Genomic DNA, 20,017 nt, shown 5'->3' with positions numbered 1-20,017 from the left:
TTCTATATCTTTCTCTCTCTCCCTCTCTCCAGTGATATCTTCAAATCCAATAATTTGATGAATTCATTCCAAAATATATTGGATAACATCTTTAAGCCACTCTTCGAGGCTACCAGTCGCCCGAGTGAGCATCCTGACTTACATCGTTTCCTCAACTATGTAATCGGTTTCGACTCGGTGGACGATGAGTCAAAGCCTGAGAATCCAATTATCGATTTAGACATACCAACACCGGAAGCTTGGTGTGAAGAGGAGAATCCACCATATGCCTACTACATCTACTATATGTACGCGAATATGACTGTGTTGAATCAGTACAGGAAGTAAGTGGCGCTTTGGATTTCTCTTCTTAATAATCTAAATAATATTTAAATTATAATTTTATTTTTTTATCTCTCTCCCTTCCATAGAGCGCGCGGCATGAACACCTTCGTTTTACGTCCGCATTGCGGTGAGGCTGGTCCCGTGCAGCATTTAGTCTGCGGCTACTTGATGGCTGAGAACATCTCTCACGGTCTGCTGTTGCGTAAAGTGCCTGTGCTGCAGTATCTCTTTTATCTGACACAAATCGGCATTGCCATGTCGCCACTCTCCAATAATTCACTCTTCCTCAACTATCATCGCAATCCGTTGCCCGAGTATCTGGCACGCGGTCTAATTGTCTCGCTTTCCACTGATGATCCACTGCAATTCCACTTCACAAAGGTCAGTTCGATTTGAAATTGTTTGATTCTGATTTCTTATTGTGTTATTTTTTTATCCTTTAGGAACCTTTGATGGAGGAGTACAGCATTGCCGCGCAAGTGTGGAAGCTGAGTTCATGTGATATGTGCGAATTGGCGCGCAACAGTGTGATTATGAGTGGTTTTCCGCATAAGGTGAGTCCCAATAATATATAGTCGATTGTTGACTTTATCTATAATATGATCGAAAATAATATATTGAACCGTGAAAATAGTACTTCCGCTAATGAAGTCATATTGAATACCTAATTATGCGAATAATTCTGATACAGTCAGAGTTATTGTTGCTGTGGGAGTAGAGAATATCCAAATGGGATTTAAAATTTTGTCAAAAGTCCCTTTCCGTGATTTTAGAAATCGTTCTAAGTCGACCTTTTCAATAATAGTTGAATCAATGGAGGCCACGTCACGCTTGACATTCATTCAATATCTGAGTTTATATACGACAACAAAATAGATAAGGTAAAATAATAAGTTGAACAAATTTAAAAAAATAATCAGAACTTCTTTCCGAAGAAAATTGCGGTGTTATTTTTTTCCTAAAGGCAAAAGAAAAATGAGCCTAATAATTGAATCCGTTTCGATCGAAAAATTTTACGTCGGAATCATTGAAACCGTATCGAAAATAAAATTTACGATCACATTGAACTCACTGTAAATCTATCCGTTGCTGAATGAGTTGCGAAAATGTAAAAGAAATAAACCATTTGGAAATTTTTATGTAAATAATTACCGATGACGGACTAAATAATGTTTTAAATGGGTATTTTAGAGACAAGAGACAAAAATAGACTAAAAAAATAAATTAAAGATGTTTAAAAGCGATGTAAAGTTTCCCCCTCGAAGGTGAATTAAATTAAATATTTTTTGGAAGAAATTTCACAATAGTTAAAGGTCAGATTTAATTTTTTGTTTTAACAAAAGCACAGACTATTTATCAAATTTGTCACATTTCTCACTTTGTTGTAAAGCAGTTTATCGACGGTATCAATGATTGCATAAACATTTTCGATCGATAATATTTTTCGTATCGAAATCGAATTCGCTGCGGGTTCAATGATTAGGCCTAATATTTCAATATATCAAGACTTTGTTTAAGGGGTTAGGTGGGTTTCTAAGGCTGAAGGGTATTTTTACAATATTTTTTTTTTATATATCCAATCATATATTTCATTTAAACAATTCATCAAATGAAAGATACCATACGATATATATACGATAGTATTTTGTGAAAAAGTCAGCCGTTCAGACCTCATCTCCCATGATATGTCAAAAAAGGCTCTTGCCGTAGACATCACAACTCATGATTAGTTGATCTAAATTCAATAAACCAGAAATATTTCGATAGTAAATAGATAAATCTAGTTAATGAACGAATGAAAACAGAAAATATTAAAATTTGTATTTTTGACAGATTTTTAACAAAAAATCTCACTTCTTTGGTCAAATTTTCGGCATATATTGGCTCAAAAATAGTTGTAATAAAAATATAAAAAACTAGATTCATTAACTAGATAAAGGTTTTCGAAAGATGTTTGCAAATTTTGAACAAAATCGCTTCATAAGTTTCCGAGATATCGTGTTCACCGACTAGAAAAAATGTGTTTTGATATAAACTCGTTTAAAGTTTTAAATTCAAACTGACGTGGCCTGATGGGCGGTACTTCCAAAGGGTATAACTCTTAAAATTGTACTCGGATTGATTTGATATTTGTGGATATTATTTTAAACATACTACACTATTTAATAAGAAAATATTTCTTTTTCAAAATTTTGAAATTTGTAAACCCTTCCAACCCCTTAAGTCGTTCTCACGACACTCAGATCTATATAACGGCACTGGAACTGGATGTTTTTCCGGTTACCCGCGAACTTCGTGAATGTTTTCTGTTACTACAACAACAACAATTTCGTTTTAAGTTTGTCAATGATATATTGAACAGTAGGTCCAGAAATCAATCTGTTTCTAGTTAAAAACTGCGATGCTAGATGACTGAACTCATTGAATACAGTCAAAACTTACTGATTCTCTCTATTACTTATTGTAGACAATTCTCTTATCAAATACATGCATTCAAATATTCATAAATTGCGCTAGCACTTAACGTAGCCGTTTTTCTAAAGCCGAAATAATATATGCATATTACTAAACCCGAATTTCTCACATCTCTTCCGCAGGTCAAACAACATTGGCTCGGTCCCAACTACACGCGTGAAGGTGTTGCCGGCAACGACATAACACGCACCAATGTGCCCGACATACGTGTGGCCTATCGCCATGAAACGCTGCTCGATGAGCTGTCGAATATTTTCAAGGTGCACGAGATACCGAAAAGTGAGTAAACCCACCGGGGACAACAACAACAACAAGCACAGCAGCAGCAGCAAAAAAGGTCGACAACAATAACACATACAAACATTTGAGGTACACTCGGCGTATTCTAAAACCAAAAAGGCTGCTGTCTGCCATGAAAGCTGAATCGTCATCTTCTCATGAATTTATCTAGAAAACTCTACATAAGGCTCTTTTTTCTACCACAATTATAACTATAATAACTATATACATATATACAACTAACAAGGTCTATTACTATTACTACTACTACAACAACTACTACACTATATATAAACTGCTGTTACTATTTAAAACAAAAATGAAACACACACACACAGATTTATTGAACTTTCTCTTTGCATATGTATTTAACATTTGAAAAAAATCGCAACCTTTTTAGTGGTCGCAACAATTGCAGAGACCAGTGCAAACGAAGCTGTAGTTGACGTTGAAGAGCGGGAGAAAGAGTATCAAATCGAAGCCGTTAAGTCATTTTTTATAGGCTCAGAGTATAGCGGTCGCTTGGATGAGTACTAACTTCTGTTTGTTATTGTTTTAACACATTAAATTAAATATTTTTATTTTTTATAATTTGCCATCGATGTTAAGATTTTAAGGGAGTAAAATATTTGTATGTAACTGTAACTGTAATCATAATATTGTTATTTAGCGTAAATTTAGCCTCTTCCAATGAGTATAACTGTTAAAAAAATATGTTGTTGTATTTATGCTCGCTCGTGTATATGTAATCAGAATTGTTTTGCGATTTCCTCAATTCGGCTTGTTAACCAAAAAAAAATATATATATATATTGCTTAAGCAAATGCAAATTGTTTATTGTCAAAACGTGTAACAAACGCAAGCAGAAATTGTGTTTACTGCAACAAAAAAATTAAAAAATTGTTTAATGGTGAAAAAATGCATAAATAAATTATAAAAATCCATATAAGCATCAAATTGTTGTTGTTTTTCTTGTATGTTTGGGCTTCTCATTACAAAATGCACGAAAAGTACTGCATGCTTTCAGGCGTCACACTACAGTGGCGCTGCAAGTGACAGTTTGCAATGAACAGTTTGAAAGCTACACCACACACATACTTGCAGCGCCACTGTATTATTTTTTGCGCATCCACCTACTGACTGGTTCTGTGCGCCTGGTGCATCAGAAAATTTGGTGCGCCGCACAAAATTATTTTTCTGCCGCAGCGAGTAGGGTGGTCGGTCGGCAAATTTTTTGCGGGATTTTTTTAATGGAAAATTATGAAAAATGGAGAAAATTTGTAATTTTAATGAAAATAAATAAAATTAAATATTAAAATTATGCATTTTAAGCAAATAATTTTGCTAACGCTCCTAATAATTTTTTTTTTGATAAAAATAATGTTTTTAACTAAAAATCAAACCACATTTATTACTTTTTGTGTGTTTTATTTTCATTATTTTATTTTCTTTTTTTTCATATAAATAAGGAAGTTTTAAATGTGTAATAAATAAAATCATTATTTTTGTGTGTGACTTTTTTAAGGAAAAAATATGTACGTTTTTTTGCATTTTTAGTGAATCAGGTTATAAATAATATAAAATATATTGTGTCAGCAGCTGAAAAAAATTATAAAATTATAATTTTCTTAAAAAAATATGTTATTGCAAAAAATTGTCTTTTGATTTGGGTGAAAGCACGCGGTAAATATTTTTTAATTATTTTTTTTTGTTTTCAGAAAATTTATGAAAAATATGCATATAAACCTACATACATACATATGCATTTACATTAAAATTATATTATTTTTTATTCGATTTTTTTTTAATAAAAATTAATAACATTTTAAAAGGTTATAAAAATAAAAATATTAAATATAAAAATTAAGGATTAAATTTTAGTGAATTTTGCAGAATTAATATAAAATAAAAATGTAAAATCGTTATAGTTTTTAGATATCTACTTGAAAATAATAATAATAATTTACATATTATAAAATTCGCAAAAAAAAAATAGTTTACTTATTTATATAATTATCAATTATTTTTTTTTGTCATTAAAGCTCGAAATTCGATAAAGTTCTCGGTTCAGCTAGATTTTTATACAAGAAATTCAATAAAAAAATTAAGTTTTTAAACAACTTTTAAATACAAAATTTAACTTTGGAAATTTAACTTCCGAAAAAATACAAAAATCATATCGATTAATCAATTAAAGTAGCATAAGCCGAGTAAAACTAATATATATATTTACATTTTTGGTCAAAGGTCAAGTTTTGTCAAGTTAAAACATAAACATATTGCGAATGAATTCCTCCGATAAAGGAGCTATACCAGTGTGACATTTTCAAAAAATCGTTTTTCGAAAATATTCTATGTAAAATATAAATTTTTGTACCTAAAAAAGCGCTTTTTTTTCAGAACTACGTCGTTTTTAATAATTTTGGATATTTTTTAAAAATTTTCATATTTTTAAAAATTGTAGGTCATTTATATTTAATTTAATTTAATTTTAATAACCTCTTTGAATTTTTTTGTTTCAGCTACTCATTCGGCTGAAATCATGTCAGCAGTTGGGGGACTTTTTTTTTGATACTTCCGAAGACATTTTTGTAAAAATCTTAAAATATATATATATATACATATGTGCAAGAAACTTCGAAACATTCGATAGAGTATTTTTTTTAAGATTTTCGCGGAAATCGCGAAATTTTTCATGGGTTACACTGGTACAGCCCCTTTACATAAATTACATATATTAATTGAAGTCACCTTAAGCTACTTTAACAAATGATCGCATAAGTTATATAATATAATTTTAAATTTTTTAAAGTATAAAAATTAATTTTTAAAGTAAAAATTAAAAAAAAAAATATTTTATCGGAAAATACATATAATTTCAATGAGTAAAATATAAAATATATATTTTTTTAATTTTTAAAAAGTTTTGTGTATGTACATATGTATGTATGTATGCATGCATCCATTTGTATTTCAAGTATTTTTCTGGCTGTTAAGCTGATTTTCAATCACACTTTTTTTAAAGCTCTTCAAAATAAATCCGTCAAAAAATGTTCGTTGCAGCCATAAGTAGCTTCGGATGAACAAAAATCAATAAAAAAATTTAAAATTATAAAAAAATGAACAAAATATAGTTAAACATTAATTATAAATTTTCTTTCATTTAACCTGTCTTCTGCGTTTGTAGCATACATCGAACATAGTAAATTCTACACAACTGTATTTGTTAGTAAGTGAATGAAATTCGTAAACACAATTTTTTGTTTCGTTAAATATATGCAAATTTGTTAAATATATACAATAAAAATACAAAAATATGAACATAAAACACAATTGGTTATAAAAAAGTGTACAGATGTAGTACTTAATTGCTCAAGAGCACACACTAATAACTATTTACTTAGAAACTACAATGTTTTATTTTTTTTTTCTATGCCAAAAATGCGAATGCGCGCATGAAGCAGTCGAAATGTTTTAAGGAAATGCGTTTTGTTGATTTGAGAGCAAAGGATGCAGTCGATTTTCTGAAGTGCACAATACCAAAATTTATCAAAAAAAAATTTATTATTTTCTAATTTTTTTTTTAGACCAGTTATAACCGTTACTCTGTTTATTGTTTTCGATAAAAATATCGATACTCCGCGGTTTTTCGAAAAATTATTTATAACGGTTTGTAGGGTAATATTAAATTTTTACAGTTTAAATTTTTATAAAAATTATTTCCGTTATTTTAGCTTCATCAATAAACATCGAGATTTCACTGTTTAACATACTATTTCGATAATTTATATTTTATGTTTTCGATAAAAAATCGAAATTTCAAGGTCGTATTACTTCGATAAATCACAATTAATATATTCCAATTTAGAAATATCGATTGCGATTCTGGCAAAAAATTAGAACTATTTTTTCCTAAATTCTGTTTTTCGATTAAATTCAAATTTTTTTTTAATAAATAAATTAATAAATCATTATTTTTTTCTATAAAAATTATAAATTTTTTAAAACCCAAAAAAAAAAAACTCAAAATAAACCGTTATTTACCGTGTCTTTAAATGCTTTATGCTCTCAAAGATGGAATATACTTTAATTTCAGGCAGTGTTAGCGGCGCATTCACATTTCACTTTCAGCTAACGGCACATAATTACATACATATAAATTTATGTTTAATCTTAAGGTTTTCTTGTTTTTGTATTTTTGTATATTTTTTTGCTTTGTATTAAGTTGTAACAGCAACTTTGGCACTACGTCTTGAATTGCTTATCGTTTATGTGTTAAATGTTTTAAATATGTATGCATGTAGATTAGGGTCTTTTTTATTGCGTCATTTGCAACGTTTTCTTATTTTTGTTTCTTTGATTTCGAAATTAGTCTCTTTAGATTGTTTACCAAATACTCAACGCTTACATCTTCAGTCGCAAATTATTATTATTGTTGTTGTTGTGTGTTGGATGTGTTTTAAAAGGGTGAATTCATGCCCAATTTGGTGCCAAAGTCAAGCCTCGCGCGGCGCTGATAGCGTGTGTTAACTCTGCAGAGAGTGAAAAAGGGAGAAAGAGAGTATAATTTAATAAAAAAATGAGAAAATAAATTTCATTTTAAGAAACCCACTTAATCTCCTGCCATTTGCAAATCTCCGTAATCGCCAAGCTAATGAAACTGCCACAATAGAGAAAGACTATTGCCGGCCACATGCCGCAAGCCTCTTCGAAGTAGTTGTCCTGCAGGCAGATCTGCACCGCACATATGACGACGTGCACGAGCAACGTGCAGCCGCAGGTGAAAGCCCAAATGTGATTGCGGAACGGATTGCGCTGCCACAGCGAGTGATCGCGATGCACGAAGCAAGCGGAAATTATCACTGAAATAAATAAGTATTGGAATGAGTATGGAATATAGAAATATGCTAATTGTATTCACCGAAATGCACCAAAATGCCGAGGAAGGAGAAGATGCGTGCGATTTGCAAGTTGATATGCAATTTTTCCTCGTCAATGTCCATGAGCTCAATGGGATGCGCCATAAATGTGCAATAGGCGAAAATCTGTTGGGAAAATGTGACAAATTTAGATTTAAAAAATATATTAAAATAACTGTAATATGACTCCCAACACGTAGTAAAATAAATATAAGAAAGTAAGGAAAGGCTTAGTTCGGGTGCAACCAAACTTTTATAACACACAGTTTGACCCATATATTCGGCATAAAGTCCAATAGAATAACGAAAATCATCCTATATAGTATATGAGAGCTTAGGTAATTGTTGAACCGATTTCATTCATTTTCACCACCAAGGTGCACTATATCCAAGACTATACGCTCACTTAATTTTACTAAGATATCTCACATATTAATCGATTTATAAGGCATTAAGCCCATCATATTTTTGAAAAACCTATAATTAGGTATATGGGAGCTAGGGGAAGTTATGACCCGATTTTAACTAGTTTTGGTACAGAGACCTACTATTAGAGGAAAAAAATTCCTATTAATTTAATTAAAATATCTGAAAATATTATGTGCCGAATTTCATTAAAATTGGTCGAGTGGTCTCTGAGATGTGGTTTTTGACCCATAAGTGGGCGACGCAACGCTCTCCTCTACCATTTTTGATGATTTCCGTTAGTGAGTTAACATATTTTTAGTAACAACAACATAACCTTTGCATGGTAGGTGGGCGTGGTTAATGTCCGAGTTCACCTATTTTCATGGTGTGTGATGTGAACAAAACTATAATATTCTCTGCAACATGTTGTGCGAGTTTAAAAATATTCAAATAACGGTAATATGACTCCGAACTCATAGTAAAATAAATAAAATAAATAAAATGTATCAATTAAATGTCAAAGTCGTCTGAGAACATTAGGGGTGCTCTAAAGGTCAAAAATTTGAGTAACAACCCTCGTACACTTCAAAACGATCATAAAAAGAGATAGGGTAAAGAAATCAAAATGGGATATTTAAAGAAAAATAAGTATCTAAAAATTGTATAGATTGGATTAACGGTACCCTCACCTCATAAAGCATAAAAGTTAGATATATCGCGAGCAAAGACATTTAAAAATTAAGGAATTACAATAGATCCCCACACTCACCATAATCAAAATGGGCGCGATGAATTTGCAGCCATAACACCAAACCACAAAACCGAAGACCTTCGTGTCGTATTCGGTTTGCTTCTTGCCCGTGGCACGATTCATAATCTTCGGATCGATATCGATGTGCGCCAAAGCGAGCGCAATCAGCGGAACTGGAACGCTCATCAAGTAGAGCACCATAATTGGGGTCAACAGTGGCGGTAACGAAAGGCAAGCGCTCAAGATATTGATCATCGACAGAGCGCCGGCGCAGCAAGCCCAGTATTGTATGCAATTCCAGAGGCCGGCTGAAAAGCGACGCGACAACTCGATAATGGCTACCAGCGATAACGGTTCATCGCGACACACCGAAATGGAGCAGGGTAACGAGTTGAGCAGGCGACTTAAGTAGACCGGTGATACAGTATTTCCCGCCGATTGCATTGGACGCATTTGTGGCTCATCATTGCCATAGAAGCCGCTTTCGAGCAGCTCTTCGGTGGTATAGGGTTCATGACTGCCGTACTTCTCCTCGCCATTGAGGTCTTTCTTGAGGCGCAGCAGACGCAATTTGTTGTTGGTCAGGTTGCCCTCAGTGTAGGCGGCAATATCTTGACAAACTTGCGGATACAGTGGCTCCACAGCTATGCTGCAATCGGCTTGTAAGAATACGTCGGCATTCGAATTGCTGGCCGAAGAGCCGAGACACACGACAATCTCACCATACGACTGCATAATGTCGAGCATTTGACGCGTCGCTTCGGGCGAGCAGTCGGTGAAGAGTGACACTTGCAGCGGCACATTGTCCACCTGCTCCAAATGCGGGCGTATGTTTTCGATGCCGCGCGGCAATTTAGCGCGATTCGACATGTCAAAGTGCACGGGTGCGCTCTGCTCGGTGCTCTCCGTTATGATGCTCATGGAGCGACAATTCTCATCCATGGCAGAGTCCTCCGACTGGCGTTGCTCCTCGGCTGCGGCATCGGCAATCGCATTGTGGCCGCCATCCATAAGGTGTAGGGACTCGTCTTTGCCACCATCGCCGTCACCACCACAACTGACGCTGCTGCGACGCGAGGGCGGTGTTGAGCTCAGCTGCACCGCATTGTAGTCATCAGGATTGGAGATGGCGCCCGGTGCTGATGAGCTTAGCGTTTTGGAAGACTCGAGATTGGGTGGCGGTAACAGATGATGCAGGTCGCTGCCTTCGTCGTCGGCGTCGTTATCGTTGCCGCCTGCACCGCCTGTAATATTCGATGTATTTAGGTGCGTTTGATGTGTGGGATGCGTGCTACTAATACTACTACAATTGTTGTTGTTGTTTATCTGATTACTCATGTTGTTGATGGTGGTGGTGGTTGTGGTGTTTTGCGTGCTGGTGCACTGTTCTATGATTTCTACATTATGAGGCAATGAAACATTATTAATGGTGCTTGTGGCAGTGTTGTTGTTTTTGTTGATGGTAGTGCTAATGACTGTCGTGTGATCATGAGCGGACTCAACAATGTTGATATTATTCTCAATATTTGTCTGCGAACTTTTGTTACCCGTTCGCGCGGACGTACCGCTAGTGTTGGCCTTATCCGCATTCGTATTCATTGAGGCCTTATCGTCCGCCTCATTCAACAGCGATATGTGACAATTCCAACCGGACTCCAGTCCCATCTTTTCCGAGAAGACGCGTGAGCGCAACTCATTCTCCTTGCTGAAATGCACGAAACGTATGCAGGCGCGCTCCAGCCGCTCCACCAGCTGTACAATGTCCGTCTGAGCTTGATACTGCATAGTCACCATACCGATGAACACCTGATGGCATTGCATTTCGAAGCAGCCCTCCACATCGTTTATGTCATCGTCCTTGCTCTCGCTGAACAACAGCGAATCGGTGCTGATGCTATGACTCAGCTTTGTGTGTATATGGCCGCCACTCTCGAAATCGCAGTGGGCACGATCGACATGTTGCATGCGTATCTTCGACTCCGGCGGCAATTCTAGATATGCAATGGGTCCGCCGGTGTGTTGTGCGCCGCTTAGCGCGCCGTGTATGCCATGTCGCAGTGGGCGATATGAGAAGGCCGTGCAGTAGGCGGTGAGCGCGCTGCGTTGATAGAAATCGAGCGCTTTCTTGCGATCCTGCGCTGAGAGAGGACGCAAGTCTTTGCCATCCCAGAAATCATCACAGAAATCCATTATAATGTCGGCAGTGCCTTGGGTGAAGAGCGAAAGGTAGCCGGCCGGGTTTTCGCGCATCACCACCGACAGTGAGTGCGGAAAGGGTACCTTTACTTTGGAAGACAGCTGGAGTTGGCGTGCGAAGCGTATGTCACGACGTACCACTTCCGGTTGCTGGATGGGTGTGAGGAAGTGGGAGAAAAGAAGGAGAACTTTGTTAATAATTTAAGATTTAAATTGTTATATATCTTTTAGACATACTCAAGTAAACTTTTGTCACCTAACGGTTGTTTATAATAAATTCAAATAAAGAAGACTGCTCTATATAATAATGAAGACACTCATTTATTGATTTTACGATGTATATTAATCCGCTCGTCCGTCCGTCCCTGTTAGAGACAACTTGAGCAAACATTGAGATATTTTTATAAAAAGTGGGCATGGTTCGCCTTAAGCTCTCTAATAATAAAATTCTCAGTAAAGCTGGAACGGTATTTTCATATAACGGTACTATTCAAAACCACTAAAAGTGTGATAACACGCTAATGAATTAAAGTACTATTCGGAGACTTCGATGATTTAGGTCAATATAAAGATCAATTCATAAATTGAACATTGATGTGACACCGTCCACTTTTGGATGTAATTTGATATTCCAAGAACTACTAGATAAATTCTGTCTAAATTTGATCGATAACAAAAACCAATGAAGGTATCAAGCGTAACATATCTAACTACTTTCTGAAAATATTGGACAAAAATTATTCATATAATCCTCTAGACCCCATATAACAAATATAATAATCTTTGACTCTCCGATTAACTTGATACCATAAATAATACCAGTGTGACCTGGTATAAAACATGGATAAAATCGGTCTAGACCTTCCCTTAGACCCCATGCTCTGATTGACTTTATATCGTTCATATCACTTGTGAATTTTTTAGATGAACATATAAAAGCCGATTTGATAATAGAAACGAGATTAATTGTTTTCAAAACTTTGACTTTGACTTATAAGATTACTGAATTCATTAGAAATATATTCAATAATAACCTATCCAATACTCGGCGTGATGCTCGAATTTACTCGCGTAAATAAATATGTATATTCTTCGATTTTCGAAGTTAGTCTCCAAAATCGAAATATTTCACTTCGAGGTTCGAAAAAAAGGTTTTTATACAAAAATTATTCTTAATTACAGGATATAGATACAAAAAAATCCAAAATATACATATAATCTAAATTTTCTTCTTAATTCAATGGTATATAAAACTTTTTCGTCAATATTTTATGATAGATGTTATAAGGGGATCAGTATTTTTCGACATAATTTTTATTTTTTATTTTTTTCGAAGATCAAACTTTGACATTACATCTGTTATCTATTATATCTGTTATATAATCTTGACCGAAAAGTGGTATAAACCATTGAATGAAATGGAAAATGTAGATTATATTCATATTTCGGATTTTTTAGTAACTATATCCTGTAATTAACAATATTTTTTTTAAATCCTTTTTCGAACATCAAATCCATATATTTCGATTTAGGAGGCTAACTTCGAATGTACTATTTTTACTTATGACTCAATCTCCCAGAAAAAATTAGTTTGGTCTAATACCCAGAAAATCAAATTAGCCGCATAATGTAAAGTTTTTGCAGACACTCGAGATACTTAACAAGCTTTTAAATTATTTCAATAGTATCTTTAATAATATTTACTCTAAAATTATTTTCTATAAAAATTATAATGCTTTATTTACCACTCACCAAATGTCTGTAGGAAGCCAACTGTCCCTCGAGTGAGAAATGATCTGTTGCAGAATCGGTAAAACCGATTTGTTTGGCCAATTCGCATAGGCAACGTCTGCACACAAGTTCATATTTTAAGTAATAAAATTTCAAATTAGTAAAATAATATTGGAGAAATTAGAGTTTTCTTCAAACGTGTATTGTTAAGTACACATATGTAAAAATGGGCATTATAATATGCGTATGTCGTAATGTTCTATGTATGTAGGAATACGTGGGTGGGTGCTAATGAAGCGTTGCTTACATAAATTACGGTAAAAACTAATTGTGAATAAATTTAAAATACAAATTAATAGGGAAATGTATTCTATATGTGTTCGTTTTAAAAATTTGTAAATCCACAAACACTTAGATAATCGGTGAATTAAATACGAAGCTATGATCACAAATGGTTTTTTTCGTATGGAATAAATTATGTTTAAGTTTACAGATATCAATTTGTTAGTGTTCATACATACATACATATACAAGTAAGCTGCTTGGAGTTGTTAGTTAAGAAATATAAAATATTCGTAGATAATCGGTAGAGAAAGGAAATGGATTTTGGTAATAAGCATATAAACTAAATATATTTAAAAAGCGCTAAAATTATTTAAAAAGATTTTTAATAAATTTACATACAAAAGAGTTAAAAAACGAGTAATATATTCAAAAAAAAAAATTTTTTTTTTCCATTTTTTATTAAAAAAAAAATATTTTTTTCCATTTTTTATTAAAAAAAAAATTTTTTTTTTTCCATTTTTTATTAAAAAAAAAAAAAAAAATAAAAATAAAATATATAAAAATATTTAATTTTTTAAACTTTAATTTTTTTTAACAAATTTTTTAATAATGGAATTTGACATATTTGGTTTCTATCCGCTCCCTACACCTTAATCATTATTAAACAAAAAATTAACGAAAATGTAATGATTTAAAAAACCCGATTTTTGAAAATTGTTTAAACACTATAAAGACATTATTGAATTTTTGAAATTGTTATGTTGTCATAAAAATTTTATTAAAAAAATAAAATAAAAACCAAAAAAATATTTTTTTTTTAAACTATAATTTTTTGTTAATTAAATTATTATTTAAATTTTTTTAATATATTTTTTTCTTAATAATGGAATTTGATATATTCGTATTCTTTCCGCTTCCTACACCTTAACCATGATTTAACAAGAAATTAACGAAAATGTAATGATTTAAAAAACACGATTTTTGAAAATTGTTTAAACATTATAAGTTTAAAATAATTAAAAAAATATATTTTTTCCATTATTTAATTAATTTTTAAATAAAAAAATAAACGAAAATAAAAAAAATAAATAAAAATACATTTTTTTTTCAATTAAATTTTTTTGTTAATTAAATTATTATTTAATTTTTTTATTAATGGAATTTCGCTCCCTACACCTTAACCATGATTAAACAAGAAATTACCGAAAATGTAATGATTTAAAAAACACGATTTTTGAAAATTGTTTAAACATTATAAGTTTAAAATAATTAAAAAAATATATTTTTTCCATTGTTTAATTAATTTTTGAATAAAAAGAATAAATAAAATAAAAAAAATAAAAATAAAAAAAAAAACAAATAAATAAAAAAAAAAAATTTCAAATAATTTTTTTTGGTTAATTAAATTATTATTTCATTGGAATTTGATATATTTGGTTTCTCTCCGTTCCCTACACCTTAACCATGATTAAACAAGATATTAACGATAATGTAATGCTTTCAAAAACAGGATTTTTGAAATTTTACTAAATATAATATGCAACATTATGTATTAAAACTGTTTCTTCGCATGAATAAAATAATTAATAAGCAAATTATTTAAATAACTACAATAAAATAGCAAAATATACTACAATGAAATATATGAGGGTGCGACATGAAATAAATTAATTTTTTTTACATATACATACATATATAAAATAAAATAAATAATGATTATTAGAATAAAATATGAGCTTGTATGAAGCAATTAATTACGTAAAGATGTTACAACAATTAAAAAATATAAATAAATTTTGAAAAAAACATGCCGAAAGATTGATTAATTAATTAATTAATTATTAATTTGGAAAAGCAAAGTGAATATTACAGATGAGAAAAATATATAAATATATTATATTCAGTGCAATTAAACCTGTTATTCATTGGTAGCGTTAAATGGTTCAGCGTAGCTTTTTGAATGAGTACAAAAGTTTCTTTCTTTCCGTTACAATAAAAACAAATTTGCAGTAAAAGAAATTATTAATTAAATAGCAGCTAATAATGTATTAAATAGCGAAAATAATACAAAAAACCAATTTTGGCTAAGTTTTGTGGCTGTTATTGTTGTTGCTGTTGTTGGGTAAGTGCGTTAGTGTAATGCTGTGGAAAATAGCTTCGCATCTTACATGAATTTTGCCAACAATTCACGGCAAATGCATAATAAAATTGTTGGCTCTTCAAGTAGCAGTACGTAGCACGCTTTCTGCGGCGTTTGCCTTTTTACAAATTGGCTATGTACATACAATATTTGTTTTTTATTATAAATTTGGAATTTTGCGCTTGATTTTCTTTGCTTTTGTTTGCTATAAATCGGATGGTTTTTCAAAATTGTTGTTCGCTTCATATTTGTGCAAAATACAAAAATTTGAATTGAGAAAATTTCATATTTTTTTTTTTGGTTTTATGAAAAAAGAATTTTAAATTGGTTCAATATTATAAATATAGGCAAGAAAATAGGAAAATATATTGAAAATATTATAGTAGAAACCCAAAAGAGATTAACCGAAAAAGAAAAGGCAAGCTTCGAAAATGAACTACGTACCCATGCAAAAAGCTAGTCAAACTGGAGTCAACGAAGGCATACCGATTTGTGACTGGCACCAAATCTTTATCCAGCATTGCCACGGCGGTTACGTGTCCACAGAATTGCGCGTAATGCGCATGCGTCAGCGGCGAACAAGTATTCAAGAGTATAGCGAGACCTAACGAAAGAATTTATTAGATTAATATAAAACTCAAATTTGATTTCACTTTAGTTTCAATACGCACCCAACGGTTTCAGTGATGTGATATGCGATTTCCACTCATGATCATCGAACTCCAAGCGAAACGGACAGTGTTGATCATGCGTTAGATCGAGCACTTCAGCGACAATACCACCATTTTTACTCTCCGCCTGACTCGTATGATTACTTTCGGTATTCAACGTTGAACAACTTGTGCTGCGATCATCCAAGTGATCGTCCTCGGTATCGTGTAAGAAGAACACCTTTTCAGCAGTTGGATTTGGCCACGAAAGTATGCCTTTCTTGTCTATGCAGCAAAGTGCCGTTATGGAGCCCAGCACCTGCACTAAATTCGATGAACGTGGCAGTAATTCACTATCGCCATTCCACAGTTGCCACCAATTGCGAAAGACATTCGAACGCAACAGTGAAATATTGTCATAATCAAATGTGGGTGTATCCAAATCTTCTTCGAACGACTTTTCCGAGTCTTTAGTGATGAGCACTTGTGGTATTTTGAGAAAGCACTGCAGACGTGCCACACCCCATAAATTCATTGATATCCACATGATGGGGAAGATAAGTGGCAGCAGTGGTATAACGGCAGCAGCTGGTGTCTCTAGGAATACATATTTCCAATAATGTTGTTCGTTCGGATGTGTGCCGACATTCGGGGAGCTGCTCAAGCCATTAATGCGCAACATGCCGGCAAAAAGTGTCAAACAGAGCGCACATATGAAGCCCCATTGTTGGATATACTTTGTCACCAGCTGTGGATGGAGAAAAACTTGAGTTAATTTAATAAAATTATACAAATAATTTATAAAAATTATTCATTAAAAAAAAAACAATACGAATAGCATTAAAAGATGAGCGCAAGTCGGTGTATTATTTTCGTAAACAATTATTTGTCATCCAAACTAAATTAGTCAACAATAACTTCTTATTATAAAAAAAATCAAAATAACAGTAAAAATTTGTGCCCGGTTGTACTTGATATATAGCACAATTAACGTATACTTCATAATTAAATTAACACTACTCAGGAAAACTAAACATGCCCATAGAATGCGAGTCTACCCACCAAATAACGTTGCTGATTGTATATAGTCGATGGGCGCTTCAATGAGTTTCCCAAAATGACACGCAAATTATCCAGAAACGGCGTCGTCTGTAATGTGCATACTAAATCTGGTAGTGGTGCACGTGCCAATGGACGTACTGGCGGATCGTTCACCTGTGTTGGGCCATATATTTCATGCATTTCAAATGTGCGCTTTCCATTCACTTCCGTACACGGACCGGGTGTGATGTGACCCGGTCGTAGTACAATGTGATCACCGCGTACCAATAAGGCCCACGGTAAATTCACAATATTACCATCGCGATATGTCCACTGCAGCGACACACAAGGTGATATGGGACAACACAGATGCGGATAATTGCATGGTTGCCACTCGCCACATAGATCACGTTCAGCGAGTCGTATATCGGCGAGTGCCTGGCGTGTCTTGCGGTAGATTTCGGTGCGACGTAAATGATTTTCTCGCACCACCACGCACAAATCCAATGATAAGATAGCCGCAACACAGATCGCCGCCAGATATGCCTCAGCAATAAGCAACGCAATCATAGTGAATAGCGTTGCTGTGATTGCAGGCCATCCCAATGGTGTATCGCTTGGTTTGACGAATGCCGAACGCAGTTTTCGATAGTAGCTGCAATATAAACAACAACACGCAAATTTGGAAAATGTCCAAATATTATTAATAATTAAGTATGCAAACAGACAAACAATATGTACATAAATAACACACTAGACTAGACGAAAACACATGCAAATGAACATACATACAAACATATAAGTATGTACATATACACAAACAGTTATGCGAAAGTCTAGCAATATTCTTCCTTTTGCACTCACCTCTCCTTGGCGTAGGTGGCCTCATGCTCACGCAACAATTTTTCAATATCATCATGCAGACGTGCTAGTGCAACACGCGTAGTTAAACCATAATTGGGTTTTTTATGGGAAGCTCCTTCACCGGTCGCATTCTCCATTGCCGTAGCAACGGCTTTGCGTTGTGACTTTACCGACATCGTTGCTACTCGCTGTTGGCGTCTCGCATTTACATTGAACTCCGCTGCGAAACTGGAATTTTATTTATTTTGTTTGTTTTCGTTTTTGGTCTTTGGCCTATTTAATCGGTCACACACTTTATTGCAAATGCATTTTTCAGCGCATTTTTGGCAATTTACTTTTACACTCCTTTTCCAAACACAAATAAATTGAAACTCACTCACTATTAATGATGAGAACAAATGAAAAGTCAAATTGGTTTGACAACTGTAAATTTCAGTGTGATCAGCTGTTGTCAATTTCTTATCATTCGCGTAGGGTAGCCAAAGTAAAAGTAGAATAATATGAGTTTGTGGTGAAAAAAGCATTTGTAATGTATAAATATAAAAATTTTAGCTTATTTAATTAATCATTCTTTGATAGTAGTTGCTATTACAATATTATGGAGAAGAGATATTCTGTGGTAATTTACGCGGCAATGACAAACATGTATAGTCTTAATCTATAGACCCACTCTCTAGTCAAGTCCTTTTATTCTAGTTATTATAATAAACCAATCAGAATCAAATTCCAATTGCATTCCAATTCCCCAAGTTAGTATAGAATCGAAAACTTTTGAAAACATTTTGGATTTATAGAGAAGAGAACTTATGTTATTTTATATTATTCGATGTTTCAGTTTTTGGATAAAAGGTAAATATAGTAATATCTGAGATGGACTTCAAGTAGGTGATTTTACTAGAATCGAGTATGAAAAACGATAAACTAGCCGTGTATATTTCAAAGGGAAAAATTAACTAATTTTGAAAAGGGGAAAGTTACGGAGTAGGCAATGTGTCGTGAATTGGGATTTGAATTACCTCTGCATTCATTATTTCTTTCTGGATATAACCTCTGTGACTTCTTCTTGTTTTCAGACCACAAGTATTGAGAAGACAGTTCCTGAGACTGAAATTCATTCTAAAAGATGTATCGTCTCTCTCTATAAAAATAGTATCTAATAGTTAAACGATCGCTTTAATCGTCGATAATTATGAAAATTTGGGATGACAGTTCCAGAATCGACCGGCATTGGGAAATCGCATTCCCATTCAATTTTTACATTGGTTTCAAAATATATCTGCTTCGCTCTCTCAATATACAAGGCGACTGATGTTTTATAACTCACAGAGACTAATATAGCACCAGGAATAGTATGTAGTCCTCCAATCGTATCACTTTCTCACATACTCACTAACTTCAAGTACTGCTCTTCTAATTGGCCACCACAATAACATATTTAACGGCAACAACTTTAAATTGCGTTACTTTTTGGGGTCAGCCCAAGTAGCATACCACAAAGACTTCAAAGCGATGCTTTGAAAGGGGAACACATTACTTCCGGCATTGCCAAAGTTTCCTTCCTGTCATCAACGAACAAAGCATACGCTTTGTGAGAGAGCAACCGCACGATTACAATGGTTTACAAAAACAAAACCTACAAAAAATCAGTTGGTTGCAATGCGGCGAATTGATAAAATATGAAAGGAGAGCAACAGAGATTGTACAGTGAGATACGGTGTTGCCGTTCAGGATTCTTTTGTATAAGATTTGAGCTGAAAGATAAGGTTGCCTTAAACTCTGACAAATGATGTTTTTATAAATACCTTCGGTTCTTATAAGATACTAGAGACCATCCGGCAAGAAAAGTGGAGGATCCCAAGCTGATAGGACTGGGGCAAAATCTTTCCAGTGGGTGTATACACCATCAAAAGAGAGCTCTGAAAGATAGAAATTAAGAAAATATGTCATAAGTACG

The 20,017-nt window shown here is 33.4% G+C and overlaps 2 protein-coding genes across 11 annotated transcripts in view; one reads left to right on the top strand and one right to left on the bottom strand.

Annotated features, from left to right (window-relative positions):
• LOC105210548 (AMP deaminase 2) overlaps window positions 1-4,035 on the top strand; it is a 39,839-nt gene extending 35,804 nt beyond the window's left edge. For all 8 annotated transcript variants that reach the window (XM_011181575.3, XM_029039218.2, XM_029039217.2 and 5 more), the window contains 5 exons: window positions 33-323; window positions 411-705; window positions 768-878; window positions 2,922-3,078; window positions 3,479-4,035. In XM_011181575.3, coding sequence (XP_011179877.2) covers window positions 33-323; window positions 411-705; window positions 768-878; window positions 2,922-3,078; window positions 3,479-3,615 — 991 coding nt within the window. In that variant the 3' untranslated portion in view covers window positions 3,616-4,035. The remainder of the gene's footprint in view (window positions 1-32; window positions 324-410; window positions 706-767; window positions 879-2,921; window positions 3,079-3,478) is intronic.
• A 3,061-nt stretch (window positions 4,036-7,096) lies between these two features.
• On the bottom strand, window positions 7,097-18,481 carry LOC105210550 (transmembrane protein 94). 3 transcript variants are annotated; one of them, XM_011181581.3, is made up of 10 exons: window positions 18,064-18,481; window positions 17,221-17,854; window positions 16,180-16,906; window positions 15,953-16,112; window positions 13,105-13,201; window positions 10,722-11,502; window positions 9,175-10,400; window positions 8,000-8,123; window positions 7,691-7,940; window positions 7,097-7,610 (listed from the first exon to the last, which is right to left on the bottom strand). In XM_011181581.3, exons 1-10 carry the CDS (start codon window positions 18,237-18,239, stop codon window positions 7,538-7,540), a joined length of 4,248 nt encoding a protein of 1,415 aa, XP_011179883.2. In that variant the 5' UTR covers window positions 18,240-18,481; the 3' UTR covers window positions 7,097-7,537. The 3 variants fall into 3 exon arrangements, with proteins under 3 accessions (XP_011179883.2, XP_011179881.2, XP_011179882.2); XM_011181579.3 differs by having other exon boundaries at window positions 9,175-11,502; XM_011181580.3 differs by having other exon boundaries at window positions 9,175-11,502; window positions 15,995-16,112; window positions 18,064-18,480.
• Window positions 18,482-20,017: the final 1,536 nt, after the last annotated feature.

Source organism: Zeugodacus cucurbitae, chromosome 5 (genome assembly GCF_028554725.1).
Source record: "Zeugodacus cucurbitae isolate PBARC_wt_2022May chromosome 5, idZeuCucr1.2, whole genome shotgun sequence".
Taxonomy (NCBI): Eukaryota; Metazoa; Arthropoda; class Insecta; order Diptera; family Tephritidae; genus Zeugodacus; species Zeugodacus cucurbitae.
This window is presented reverse-complemented; position numbering and strand designations above follow the sequence as displayed.